General features: G+C 38.6%; 1 protein-coding gene across 2 annotated transcripts in view; it reads right to left on the bottom strand.

Moving 5' to 3' along the window:
* LOC134540807 (ubiquitin carboxyl-terminal hydrolase CYLD) overlaps positions 1 to 15,175 on the bottom strand; it is a 50,940-nt gene that overhangs the window by 22,747 nt on the left and 13,018 nt on the right. For both annotated transcript variants that reach the window (XM_063383747.1, XM_063383746.1), the window contains exons 2-5: positions 14,192 to 14,499; positions 12,212 to 12,324; positions 7,177 to 7,294; positions 4,088 to 4,399 (exon numbers count right to left, since the gene is read on the bottom strand). In XM_063383747.1, coding sequence (XP_063239817.1) covers positions 4,088 to 4,399; positions 7,177 to 7,294; positions 12,212 to 12,324; positions 14,192 to 14,387 — 739 coding nt within the window. In that variant the 5' untranslated portion in view covers positions 14,388 to 14,499. The remainder of the gene's footprint in view (positions 1 to 4,087; positions 4,400 to 7,176; positions 7,295 to 12,211; positions 12,325 to 14,191; positions 14,500 to 15,175) is intronic.

The raw sequence follows: 15,175 nt of genomic DNA, 5'->3' as shown, positions 1-15,175 counted from the left end.
GGTAAACAGATATTTTCACCTCTGATTGATTACAGTGGCAAATAAAACAAGTTTTAACAAGAAATATCTTTGCCGCTTAATTTCAAAAAAGGTATGCATCGGTTTTGAAAAACTATTAAAAAACAAAATAGCAACTTACAGAAATGAGGTTTATTTTACTGGAATCAGTATACATACTAATTATTATTATTATTTTTTTTATCAAATCCTGGTCCCACGCTGACTGGATTTAATTAATTGTAACTTCTTCCTGTGGGTTATCCTCAAGGAAAACGTTTTCAAACATCATCTTCACACCTTGGAAGAACTGAAAATGCAAATTCGGGAGGAGAACGCCGCTACGCTCCTCGAAATGTGCCAAAAAGCAGTCAAAGTGTTTCGAAATCACCTTCTTCAATGTATCACTGCTGATAGACACCCTCTTCCTGATGTGATCTTCAGAACTTGATTAAAAAAAAGTGGATGTATACTGATTACAATAAAATAAACCTCATTTCTGTAAGTTGCTTTTTTTTTTTTTTTTTACTAGAATTTCAAAACTGATATACATCATTTGCCCCATCATGTATAAGTTTAATTTACTGTACAGTAAAAAGAAAAGATGATTCTTTAAGAAGTAAATATTCTATTGCAATTTTACTTTTCCTTACGTGAAAACATGGTCTAAGACACTTTGCCCACATTTGTAACATGGTTCCCACAAACTTCAGACAATTTCCCCGAGTTTTCCCTGTCCCAACTAAAAAATATTTTCCCTCTGTCTCATCGGCCTATCTGGCAAGGTAACCAAATACACTAAAACAATACAAATTATGTATTATCAACACATTCCTACAAACATACATAATACGTATGCAGAATATACTATAATTATTTTTTTCCTACACAAAATATATATGTTTGATCAAACTTTTGAAATGATACATTATTGATTGTGACGATGTGATATTAGATTATGCTTCAAATAATACAAAGTTGTTTATATCCAATAAGTTAAACATTAGCGAAAATCAGATACAGATAATTAACAGCATTCTATAATGTTTGACCGAAATACACCAAGTTACCAAGTGGTAAAAAAAAAATTACAGATACCGTCTTGCACTTGAGATACTGATGATTTCCCCGAGTTTATCAGGTTTTGACGACAACTTTTCGATTTCCTCGAGGTTTTTTCCCCGTTTTCCAGGTGTATTCCCTGTCTGCACAAATCCTGAATCAGCGATTATTTACTCCGAGGACACGTCCCGTATGGCGAGCTTCAAACACTTACTGAATCGTCTCGTGTGCAAGGGGCGGAGCGCAAGAGCGGACGACGAACCCACCCGCACAGAGAACAAAACAAACCCAGCTGCAAACAGCTGGGGCGAAACGTGGAGCGCAACAAAGCCTCCTTCCTCGTTCCTCGTAGCCCACGCAGGATTGGGCACGCTGCCAACCGCAGCGACACGCTGCCAACACGTGGTTATTTATAAAGCCAACCGGGAAGCCACCGCCGCGTCGCTCCCAAAAAAAAAATATACATAAATACACATACGAGTTTTGAAGTCAATGTCTCGGTCACAACCGCCCACATTGACACGAACGCAAACATTGCAACACCGTTAACAGCTTCCTGCTACGCTCTTCTGTCTACAGACGGATTCTGAAATTTCGTTAAGTCACTGGACACAATATGCTTTCCGTAAATACAAACGAAAATAATATGACCGTAATTTTGGCCATGTGTAATACTGAGGTAAAAAAAAAATTATCATATTATTAAAAAAAAAATTTTAAGTTAAAAACTTATTGCACTTAGGTTACACAGAACGGAAAGATGAAAATGATATAAAAAATTGTCACCAAGTTATGAAATTTTAAGTTTAATACTTCACTGCTGATATTATATTTTTAATTCCTCTCATTTACAGCCATTGAAATGCTCAACACCAAAATTTTTAAACTTCAAGTTATATGTATCATTTTGAATTATAAATACAATCAAAATAAACTCTTTGTTTGGATAAATTTATTCTCTTGTGATGTTTTTTTTAACTAATATCAAAAACTCTTTAGTGTGAATGCTGTTGTTCCATGCCATTAGGGTCACTGAGTAACTATAAAAGTGAGCTACAAAGTCTCTCCATGCTGTGAATAGACCCAAACCCATCCCAGCTTCCATACGTCAAGATAATAATATGCCATTTTTCGCATAAAAAACGTGTTCAGTCGTCTCTGGCACAGAAATGCCAAGTTCTCAAAAATTAAACATAAATTTATTTTAATACCAGACGTCTTCCGAAAATAAAAAGAGAAAATATACACAAGAAAAGCCCATTAGAAAACCTTTTACAGTCACCAAAACGATCATAAACAGGTTGGGTTGAGTAAAGTCATGTTCAACTCACATAAATTCCGGATACATACATCACTACTGGTCGGCCATCTTGACAACTGTTTTTTTTTTGTTTTACTTCCGGCCAGTGTGGCCACACAATGTTTGTAATACGAAATCTCCCACGGAAACAAGAAAGTCCCAAACAAGTTGCAACATAACCGTTATCTGTGGTAGGAAATTCTACCGTGCAGTCCAGGGCTTGCCAAGAGAAACGCAGCGCATTATGCTTCAAAGACATTTGAACATAACGTTCAACAGTTCCTCAATAGGGGTCGTAACTACCGGGTTTTCTGCATGTTCGTTGGTAACAATAAATGGTCTCGACTTATCGTTTACCGAACATCACGCTCATGCGTGATCTGGATAAAACACTCGCCTAATTACAACCCGAGCGAAACTCGGCCGTGCTTTCCGCTAATCAGTCATCGTGCGGCGAGGTAGTTACTGATGAGCATCTCAACTCCCCGTCCCGCCATTCCCAAGTAGAGGGGCCCGCGTTAGGAAAGGCATCGCAAAGTAAGTAGTTCTACTATAACGCAACAATCAGGCAGCATCTACCCACAACTAATACGATGTTTAATTCCCACTAAACAGATTATTATTCACTATATTAACAGTGGCGACGTATTTAGTCGAATTACTGAACAATCAATATTACATCCACAAGGTATCACCCACCATATTCCCGGACATACTTGCAGACGCAGAAGCAAAACCTCTCATTATCTCGAAACAAAACAAATGTCACCCGCACTAGCACTGGATATTTGGTGTCCGCAGTCGCTAAAGCACCTATCACACAAAGGACGTTCCTTTGGAAGGTCTTCTATCGCAGCAGGTATGGATGGTCCTGTGAAAGAATTAGGCTGATTGTTTTGTTGGAAGTTTTTTGTAAATCGGACATGTTCGAATTTTAGGTGGAAGGTTTCGTAGTAGGTGGAAATTTTACCCCAATAGAATGAAGTGGTAGTGAGCCCCTAGTGTTAAAAATTGTAATTTATTTTGGAGAGTTTGAAGTTTTCTCGATTATTGACATGAAATGCAGTGAACATGTGGTCTGTTGAAGCAGTTACAGCATTGTGCAACAATGTTTAAACAATACAATAAATTATTAACGATCATAACATTTGCACAAGCTATACCTACGCCAGGCACAAGTCTATATGTGTGATAGTTTCTTCCGTAGAAACATCCATACCTGCTGCCATGGAGGCTTAGCTAGCACTTTTGCTGGAACCTTCCATCGTGTGATACACTCTTGTTTTTAAAAGCATGATGGCAGGTTTATTCTAAACAGCAAATCACAATGATCCCCACGTCCTTCATAAAATTTTTTCTACTTGGATGCTGCCAACAACTATCAAGGCTTATATTTATGAATAAATTTCCCTTGTAAAGGTTCACCAGGCGGTCGATCATGTACGCTCAGAAATCTATAAATGATAAAACAAACTCAAAAAAATATGTATACAAACATATTTTCAAGTCACTGTTTGCATTTCAAATTAAATTTTTGTCTTAGTAATTTTATTTTTTCAAATATCAAACAAAAAAAAGTGCTCACGGGCAAGTTAAAAAACATAATACGGAAGCACCTTAACCAATAAACAATCTTAAATTTTTTTTTTAAAACAAAGACAATGATGTATTTCAAACATTTTTGAGGTTGTAACTTCGTCCGTGGAAAGTCAAAGCTCGGGAACCTACCTGTGGTTGGCTGGGGCTCGCCGGCGGTCAGCTTCTCCCCCACCACCGCCAGGGGCTCGCTGCCGCTGCCCAGCCTTCGGCCGGCGCGGCCCCTCGCGGGCGGGGCCTCCCCCGCCGGGGGCCAACCGTCCCCCAGCAGGTCCAGCCGCGAGTCCTGGGAGCGCGACGGGTCCCCCTCCTCCGAGAACACGTACTCCGACCGGCAGACGCGCTCCGCCCCGTTGCAGCAGCCGCCGTCCGCCGCTGCCTTGGGGCTGGGCTGCTGCTGCTTCTTCTTCACGTCTGCGGCGACGACGCCGGGACCTGGCAGGCCTGCGCCCCACGCCGCGATAACGTTCCTGCTTGCAACGTCTCGGTTTCAAAGCCCCAACATTCCTCCCATAAGGACAAAATTTTACGAGTTATGCATTTCCTGCTTGCCATGTCTCGGTTTCAAAGCCCCAAAATTTCTCCCATAAGGACAACATTTCAAGAGTTATGCATTTCCTGCTTGCAACGTCTCGGTTTCAAAGCCCCGACATTTCTCCCATGAGGACAACATTTCACGAGTTATGCATTTCCTGCTTGCAACGTCTCAGTTTCAAAGCCCCAACATTTCTCCCACAAGGACAACATTTCACCAGTTATGCATTTCCTGCTCGCAACGTCTCAGTTTCAAAGCCCGAACATTTCTCCCATAAGGACAACATTTCACGAGTTATGCATTTCCTGCTTGCAACGTCTCGGTTTCAAAGCCCCAACGTTTCTCCCATAAGGACAACATTTCACGAGTTATGAATTTCCTGATTGCAACGTCTCGGTTTCAAAGCCCCAACATTTCTCCCATGAGGACAACATTTCACGAGTTATGCACTTCCTGCTTGCAACGTACCTTTTCTAAAATTCAAGAAAAACAACAAAAAAATTGAAAACATCAGTGTATCCTACACATAGGGACAACATTATACTGTGATTAGCGATGAAACCGAAATAAGCATGTCAAAACACAGCATTACACTAAAATGCCAGTTATATGACGGAATTAAGTATAATTTAATAAAAACTTAATTCAAATCATAAAAAAAAATACCTTAACGTTTGAAATTCAAATAATGTCGTTATTTATGGACTAAATATTGTACCAAGATGCGTAAATCCGAAAAATTAATTCAATTTGGTTTATTGTGCATCTCTTATTAATCAATTTTCAATTATAAAAGCTTGCTTATTTATTTTTATTGTTCTGAAATAGTATCTGTTTAAGACCAATTTATATGAAATTATTTTACTGTAAAAATGCAGCATATAAATTTTATCCCTATATTAGTGGAGAACGTATTACAAACCAGAGTTTAAAATAACTTTCAGTTTTATAAACGAAATTGGACAAAAAATAAAACTACAAAATCTTGTCTCGATATATATATATATATATATATATATATATATATATATATATATGTTAATATGTTAATATGCAAATATGTATAAGGGTATAAATACATACACACATATACCCACATATCAAAAATATGTTCACATCGGTGTCTGTTGGAACCCTTTACCTCGGGAACACAAAATAACACATCCTTTCATTCCTTGCCATTCTGGTGTGTTTTCACACGTACATACGTAGTCCTACAATATTTTTAGTTTGTCAACAGTTTCGTGATGGCACAGAAATAAAACAAAGCTTTCAATATTGCTCACAGAGTTGAATTTATTTCATTCGTAAATAGGAGTCCACAGAATAAACATGTTACTGTTATTTTGGTTCTCAGCATGTTCAAATGAAAGGCATATAACATCCCACTTTCTGCCACTCACGTTGAACCAGAAAAGTTATACCTAACATAAAAGAACTGAAGTTCAGCAAATCTGCACATCTGACTGGGACTTAACCACAGAATGAATACAGGAGGATTCTGCATAGAATGAGGATTTCCCTCAAAATAGGAATAACCTATTTAATGTTTTTTTTTTTTTTTTTTTTTTTTTAATTTTAGAGGAGTATTTAGCTGGTTATGATTTACAACATATTCAGATAATTTAAATGATAAGATCTTGATTAATATATGTATCATTATTTGTTCCTGCAATTTACAAACATTAATAAGCAAACTTTAGTAGTTATTAAAGGTTTCACAAGTATCTAATTTTTATACCCATATTCACATATATGCATTAGTCACATATACACATATAAAGTAAACAGAGGAATGGATTACCATGTTAAGATGGCAAGAAAATCTGCTATCTGAAATTTTTTTGTTTTTTAAGTCAAAAACAAATGAGCAACGTGCAATTTGAAAAACACTGCGTGAAAGAAACCCTAGCAGAGTCTCCAGACAACGTTCCTCGAAGCATGATTCACGGGGAACCTTGTTATCTTTGAGAGATTTGTGCAATGGGAGTGCATGACTTGATGTAGGCTTTTGGACATACGCCATTGCTTAGCACATGTATGTCCGTAAAAGAAAACTACAAAAAAACCCACATAAAAAAAAAACACAAATTAAGCAAAAAATTGCTGTTGTCAGGATTTAACGCCACACAATACTCCACAACAGGAATATGGTCAACAAACAAAGAAAAACAAACAAATAAATAGGACTAACAGAACGAAAAAAAACCCACAAATGATGACAGCACAAAAATACCGAACCCAAAAAATTCAGCACAACAGTTGAAACGAGACAAAAACACAGCAAAACAAAAAGACGAAACAAACATAATAGTTTTCCCAAAACAAAAAAACAAAAGAGAAACAAAAAAAAACACATTTCTCTTTTGTTTTTTGTTTTGGGAAAACTATTGTGTTTGTTTCGTCTTTTTGTTTTGCTGTGTTTTTTTCTCGTTTCAACTGTTGTGCTGAATTTTTTGGGTTCGGTATTTTTGTGCTGTCATCATTTGTGGGGGTTTTTTCATTATGTTAGTCCATTTTTCTTTGTTTGTTGACCATATTCCTGTTGTGGAGTACTGTGTGGCGTTAAATCCTGACAACAGCAATTTTATGCTTAATTTGTGTTTTTTTTGTAGTTTTCTTCCACAGACATACATGTGCTAAGCAATGGCGTACGTCCAAAAGCCTACATCAAGTCACGGGGTACCTTTCTGCTTCCCGGCCGAGCTGTCGGTCTTGACGACAGACACCGGCGACAGCGTCCCGTGATGCTTCTCCTGCCGCCTGTTGTAGAGGCTGTCTCGCCGAGCGAGCGTGTGGACATCCTGGGAGGGGACAAACACACGTGGGGAGAAAAGAAGCAACCCTATTCTCTGGCACAACACACAAATATTTTGACGTAAATACGTCTTTAAAATTGCTTCCATAGTGGGAGGCAATTAAAAATAAAACCAATGACGACAAAATTGGGGGATACAGTTGTGTGTTGCAGCTACATATCTATCATCTCCGTCCAAAATTTAATTACACCACCGGATAGCTAAAGGATCAAAGAATTCGTTACGCTAAGTGAGAACTGTGACGCATCGCGCACGGTGGAGGGGAAATCGCAGTCATTTTGAGGTCATTTTTCTGCGTTTCAAGATTTCCATTTAGTATAACTTTTGACTCGGAGAAGCTACGACGTTAGTTTACATTTCAATCGTCGGCTCTCGTCAAAATCTATCGATTGCACATATGAAACATTAGTTTAAAATAGTTACAGTGAATATATCTTTGGCTCCAGGGAGTAAGAGTATAAGTCAAAATATTGAATTTTTTTTTTTCGGATATTAGTATTTTTTAAGTAGCCGACTATGTGTGTCTAAGAGTATAAGTCTCTACTGTACTTTGTTTCCAGTGTAATAACGATTTGAACCTAACAGTCCAAGAGAAATAAAGTTCATTATGTTGGGTGTAAGAGTACAAGTCAACTTATACTGTTACACCCAAGTCAAAATTATGTTGGGTGTAAGAGTACAAGTCAACTTATACTGTTACACCCAAGTCAAAATTATGTTGGTACTGTTGCTTGTTTACTGACTTATACTATTGGGAACAACTTCTCCCAGCTGTTGGTTGTGGTTAGAATTTAACTTATAAAGTTATAACAATAGTAGAAGATTCTGCGTTATTTTTCACTATTCCTCTGATTTTTACATTATAATGTATAGTGTGTAGGAGAAATAATGTATAGCAGAGGAAAAAAACTTGTTGAACTTGTAAAAACGAAAATAGCTAAAGAGAATACCTCCAGTTTAAATGCAGGTAAGTGCTAATTAATTTTAGTGTGGTACTCCATTTATGTCTGTAACTGCAGTAAAATCTTTTGCATTATTACTTTTGTCTTTTATTTTATTTCAGATGTGATTGAAAATGTGAAAGACATACCTGTTGTAACAAACGACCGAATTGAGGTTAGGGACGATATAGATGAGAAAGGAACTGTGAATATCGCGGAATACTGGTCAGGTAAGGACAAAAGTTATGTTGCTTTTATAGTGCAGTTATTCTCATGTTATGATAGTGCCCATATTTTATTTGTTTATTTATTGCAGAAAGAAAAACAAACGAGGACGATCATGTCTTTGTTCAAGATACTAGGAACACAATTTCGAATGGTATGGATGAAGAAATTTCTAATGTGACTGAAGAACAACTCGTTAATGTTGATGGCACACAGCTACCAAACACCTCATCATACAATTGGGAACTTGATGAAGTTTTATTTGAAGTTGTTGTTGAGGACACAGGCCTTGCAAGTAAGTTACATAGTATGAGTTGGCATGTAAGCGTAGATGTAAAACTATTATTATATTGTAGTCTTTGGCTTTATTGTGTGGTTATACTTACGTCATTATTTTTATGTGTAGGTAATAATGAAGATGGAAGTTTGACAGTGCTCCAACCAATGGTTATTGAAGACATTGCAGATGCAAATAACAGAAATAAAGAAAATGAACCACATTATGAACAGAGTGAATTTTCCTATGATGTTGTTGATGAGGACAGAGGCCTTGAAAATACGCGGAACACATGGGCAGGTAAGAGAGTTGATACAAAACTAATCATTCTTTTAAAAGTCATTGGCATTATTGTGTGCTTGTAGCTAAAATAATTGTTTTACTTATAGGTAATAATGGAGATGGAAGTTTGACAGTGCTCCATCCAATGGTTACTGAAGACATTGCAGAAGTAAATATTGATAATGGAGAAATTGATCCAGATTATGAACCGATAGAAGAGAAAAGCTCAAGTGAAGATGATGTTTCCGTTAATGTTCCTCGCCAGAGGAAGGCTGGTCTCGGAGAAAAAGAAGACAATACACAAACAATTGAAGCTGAAGTGAAAAAATGTAGGTTTTCAAGAGCAAGAAAAAGAGAAAAGTGTGTAAACCGTAACAGAGGGGTGTCATACACAACTTTAAGCGGTAAAGTTGTCAAAGCTAGAGTAATGAAACCTCTTAGAGACTGTCGAGCAGAATGTAGAAAGAGACTTCCTGAAGACATAAGAGAAAGTATTTTTAAAGAATATTGGTCTCTTGGTAGTAGAGACAGGAGAGTAGCATATGTTGCCAGCCTTGTTGATACTATGGAAACCAAAACATCAAGAAAAAGAGCTTACAATCCTGATAAAGAGAAATTTAGAATGGTTACACATACGTTTCATTTTAAGATAAATGGGAAAAGAGAAAAAGTTTGTAGGGGATGTTTTATGAACACATTAGATGAGACACAAATGTTTGTAACTCTTGCAATCACCAACAGAAGTACCTCTACATCTGGTATCACACAGCAGGACAACAGGGGAAAAACATCACCTGGTAATGCAATTTCTGATGAACGACTGGATGAGGTTCGAAGGCATATACAATCATTCCCTTCTTACGAATCTCATTACACGCGAAGAACAAACAACAAGAAGTATCTTCCTTCTTTTCTGGATTTGAATACTATGTTCTCATTTTACAAAGAATCAACTTCTAATCCTGTGGGGCGTACTGTATATACTAGGGAGTTTAAGTCCTTGGGACTAGCCTTTAAAGCACCAAAAGTAGACACTTGTCATAGGTGTGACACATTACAAATGACAGTGAAGCTAGCGAGTGGTGCAGAAGAAGAAGATATAAAACAGGAAATATCTGTGCATCATGCAGAAGCTGATAAAGCATACCTACAGAAAGATCTCGACAAGAAAACTGCTAAAGATGATCCTAGCAAAAGGTGTTTTACGTTCGACTTACAACAATGTTTGCCCACACCTTTTGTTCAGTCGTCTGTGTCTTTTTACAAAAGACAGCTCTGGACGTATAATTTAACTATGCACGAAACTAGTAAACCATCTGTTCGTTGTTATATGTGGCATGAAGGCGAAGGTGCTCGTGGAGCAAATCAAGTTGCCACATGTGTATTGAGAGAGCTTTCTGAGTTACCTGAAGATGTAACGCACATTATTTTATATTCAGATACATGTGGCGGCCAGAACCGTAACTCGCATGTAGCAGCAATGTTTCTGTATTTGATGCAACAGAAATGTAATCTTCAGTTGGTGGACCATAAATTTATGGTGAGTGGGCATAGTCATATGGAATGTGACACAGACCATGCACTTATAGAAAAGCAGAAGAAAAAACTGCGCTTCACTGTGTCACACCCCCATGACTGGTACCAGCTTGTCAGAACTGTTGGAAGGAAAAACAAATTTGAAGTTGTAGAACTTAATCATCAGGACTTCCTCAATTTTGCTGAGCTGTACAAAACTAGTCTCTTTCTTAGAAAGAAGGATAGTTCAGGAGAACCCTTCAAGTGGACTGAGATGAGATGGCTCAGATACACTCAAGAACGACGAGTGATTCAATTTAAGAACACACTTGATGAAGACGCACCTTTCAGAGAAATTTGTTTAAAACGACAGAACCGCAGTCCAGATGAGCTGTTACATCCAAAGAAATGTTATAACTCCACACTTGCCATTTCCAAAGAGAAAAAGAAGGATCTCTTGGAGCTGTTGCCATTGATAGACACAGTTTTTCACAGCTTTTATTTAAACTTGAAAACTACTGTGGATGCAAGAGATGTACTTCCTGATATAGAGGAATTCAATGAATGAATATTTTTGCACTTTCCGGAGCTTTACCTTCCAAAGGTTTTTGTAATAAGTATACGAATGTTGTCAATTAATCATTTTCTTAGCAAAAAGTGTCATCTAATTTAAGAAAACCTGCAATATTCTCACCAGTATAAGTCATGTAATTAATGGTCTTAAGAGTACATGTCTTTAAACCTGCAGTGTTCTCACCAGTATAAGTCATGTAAATGATGGGCCCTAACAGTACATGTCATTTATTTAATCTTTAGCAATAAAGAAAGAAATATTGTTGTTGTAAAATGCTAATAAATCATTTACTAAGCATATGTAGCCATTTGGTTTATTTAAAATAATGGAAATTTGATATTGTCACTAATTTAAAATCTTTAAACCTCTCTCCTGAAAAATAGAAGTTTTTGACTTATACTATTACTCCCTGGAGCAATAGATATATGACGTTAAAATACAAAATGGAATATTTTATATTTTGTATAGAAAATGTTACCTGTTACGTACACGTATTCACGTACAACACACGGCCGTGTCCATGACACAGCCACACCCCATTTTTTTGTAATTTTACTATCCACTTTATAAGAGACACCTGTTTTGTATGGATACAAAGGAGGAGTAAAATGAAATCTACAATTTAAATGATAAATTTACTTTTATTTGCACTCATTATTTCAAATATGTTTATTACTTTAACGAAGAGATTATTTTAACCATAACTTTTATACATGTTTGTTATTTAAATTTCTTCCAGTCTGTGTTATTCTGTTAAGGATAGGACAATGATAGGAAAAGTAGGAAACGAATGGGAGTGTTTCAAGTTTAATGTGCCTCGAAAAAGTCAAATCGATGGTTGTTCCAATCGAGTGGAAGAGAGATAGATGCGGCGCAGGCGTACAATGAGCGTAACGGGACACAGCATAACAGGACAATGTGCGTAACGGGGGCACTTGTTTGTGCGTGCAGCCGGCGTTCATCGATTTATTAGACGTCACGTCAAAAAAAAAACATCCCAGAATCACCTCGGCCACAAAACAAGGTTTCTGACGCGAACGATCTCGGCAGTGTCGACACAGAGACCTGAGCGTGAGACGGACACCAACCTGCTGCTGGGCGAAGGAGTCGATCGTCCAGGGGGCGAGCCCCGCCTCCTGGACCGGCGAGTGGCCGTTCACCGCGCCGGCGGCCGTGCCCGTCACCATGAACGGGTCCAAGTCTGCGACAGGATTTCAAGTGTTACACCTCGGTCCCGCCTTTGAATGTAGATACTGTATAGAAGTCGCGAGTGGATAGGATTTACTCTACGTTTTTCAGGAGCGTATGATGGGCAGCTTGGGAACTTCACCCGCTGCAGTGCGCTGCCGTGACGCCCCGTATCATCTTAGGTTGTTATTTACACGTTAGAGCGCAGCACTGTCGCCCGCCGTCATTACCCCCGCACCCCCCCCACCAATCATTCACTGCAGCTCAAGGTCGTTCAACGGGAGGGGGAAGGGGTGTTTGAAGAGTTCGACACTTGTCCGCTAGGGACCACCACAAGTCGATGCCCTAGAGATGGTGGCGATTGCGGCGGTGAATTAACCAACTACCTCAAACCGTATTAGAAATTTTAACCTGGGCTGGCGACTTCTATACAGAATATTTTTTCATGGTCCCACACACCATGTTGATTTTTTTTATTTTTTTTTCCTCATTACTTTATTTAAAGGCTATTTCTAAAATTTTACAGGACCGAACTCTTCCTTGGTAATAATTAAAATATTTATGAAATTTCATAATTTACCAAGCAGGGTTTCACTGCAAATAATGTACAGAAAATATGATTCAGAAAAAGAACCAGAGGCGATACTAATTTAAAAAACAAAAAAAAAAAAAAAAACTAAAATTGCTCAACTTTTCAAGCATTGTCGTAACTTTCATCAAGAGTAGGGAAGAAACTTTGAACATCCGTAGATTTATTTTGTCTCTTTTAATGACAAAACTATAATTATCATACAAAAATACAGTAAGCCCCAGCTAAGAAATCCACTTATAAACAGGATACAACTGTATGTAATTCATACGCACACAACTATTTTTTTTAATCAATATTAAAAGAAAATTTATTCAGTGCAATTTTCTTAAGAGGATTTTACTGTATCACTATGTGCATTTTTTTTGCTATATCACATTTTAAGAGTAAAAAAAATCACCTCGTTTTGTAAGTCTATACACATTTTTCACTTGATAGGTGATAAATTAACTTAAATATGTTATTGGCAAATACATTAACTAAATATTGTTGATATAAACAATTTTTTTCTTTTATTCATATAGTTCAATGAAAGTTGAATAATTATATATAACTTCCCCCTTATATGCAGGCACAAGGTGTGAACCAGCGGGAAGCCTACGATTCACGCCGAGTATTCGACATGCCCGAAAATTACCGAATACTTACCTTCGGGTGTCTTCGGAATTCTTTTGTTTAGGTGAAAAAACGTATGTTTTAAATGCCGGATATAAACAAATAGATGTGGTAGGAAGTTTCATAACAATAATACAAATTAAGCCATTAAAACCAAGACTAATATTTCAGTAAATATACGAACATTCTTATCTTTTACATTCGTCTTGCGATTTCATCAAATTAAAATGTGATGTAATTAACTTAAGATTTATTTGATGTTTGGATATTGTTGCGCAAGTAATAAACAAAATAAAAAAATTACGTGAGTTCCTACTGTTCATCCTTTGTACCGGTTCGTTAGGTCAGGTCAGTTACATTATAAATACTTTAAAACTAAACAAACATTAAAAATAATTCATATTATTTTTTCAATGTTCGCTTAGTTTGAAAGTATTTATAATGTAACTGACCTGACCTAATTGACCATTTTAATTAATTAGGCATTCACGAACACACGGCAAAATAAAAAAAATGTGTTTTTTTCCACCTAAACAAAAGAATTCCGAAGTCACCCGAAGGCAGGTATTCGGCAATCTTCGGGCATGTCGAGTACTCGGCGTGGATCGTAGGCTTCCCGTGAGCCAGCGCACGGGAGGACAGGCGGGAGGGAGGGGGGTAAGGGAGGGGTGCCCACCAATCAGGGCCTCCGACTTCTGCGGCAGCCGAGGCATGTGCTCCTTCTCCTTCAGGTGCAGCACCAGCGTGGTCTTGAAGCTGCCGCCCGCGTCGTCGCCGCCGCCCCCCGCCCCGGCGGGGCGCCCCTTTCTCGTCGGACGGCATCGCGGGCGGCCTGCCTGCCCGGTCGAACGCCCCGACGAGGGCCGACACATTGGAGCGCGAGTACGGGCCCAGCTGGTCTATCGTGGCGAGCACGCAGCCGCGCAGGTTGTACTTCTTCAGGTCCACCCGGCTGTTGCTGCCGCTCGCGCTGCTGCCGCTCGCCTGGAAGCACGGCGGGGGGCCCCCGCGCCCGTAAGGTCCACGCCCCAGCTACCAGCCACTCTCTCTCGAGCCCCCAGCCCGCCCGGGCACACACACACATGGTCGGCACAGCTCCGGGAAAAACAACGCCTTTTCAAAACCACTAGAGACATCCGAGCAGTGGCGTAGCCAGGATTTGTGTATGGGGGTGTGTTAAGAAGCACGCAATCACCCCCCCCCCCCCCCCGCGTATTGAAGCGGGGTGGGTCCGGTGGTCCTCCCCCGGGAAAATTTGGATTTTGAGGTGTAAAATAGTGCTATTTTAGCGGTTTTCGGTACTTAAATTTAAATATTGTAATGGTAAAATTTTTTATTAATTTTAATATGAAATTTGTTTGAGTGATGAATAAGAAATTAATTAAAGATTTGGTGCTAAGGGGGGGGGGGGGGGGGGGGGTTGAACACCTAACCCCCCCCCCCCCCCCGGTTACGCCCCTGCATCAGAGTGGGGTCCGCTTACGAATACGCTGAGGGTCGAATTGTAAACTTCATTCCGGATAAAGTTCTCAAACTGTATTTTTGGGACAGTGATAAGGACTCACGTGTTTTCACAGTATCTTTCAGGCATGAAACAAACGGTACGGATTCTTAAAAGCACTCAAGGGGCTTGAATTACACCTTTATCTTAATTTCTCCG

The sequence above is a fragment of the Bacillus rossius genome, chromosome 17, assembly GCF_032445375.1.
Source record: "Bacillus rossius redtenbacheri isolate Brsri chromosome 17, Brsri_v3, whole genome shotgun sequence".
In the NCBI taxonomy this organism is placed as follows: domain Eukaryota; kingdom Metazoa; phylum Arthropoda; class Insecta; order Phasmatodea; family Bacillidae; genus Bacillus; species Bacillus rossius.
This window is presented reverse-complemented; position numbering and strand designations above follow the sequence as displayed.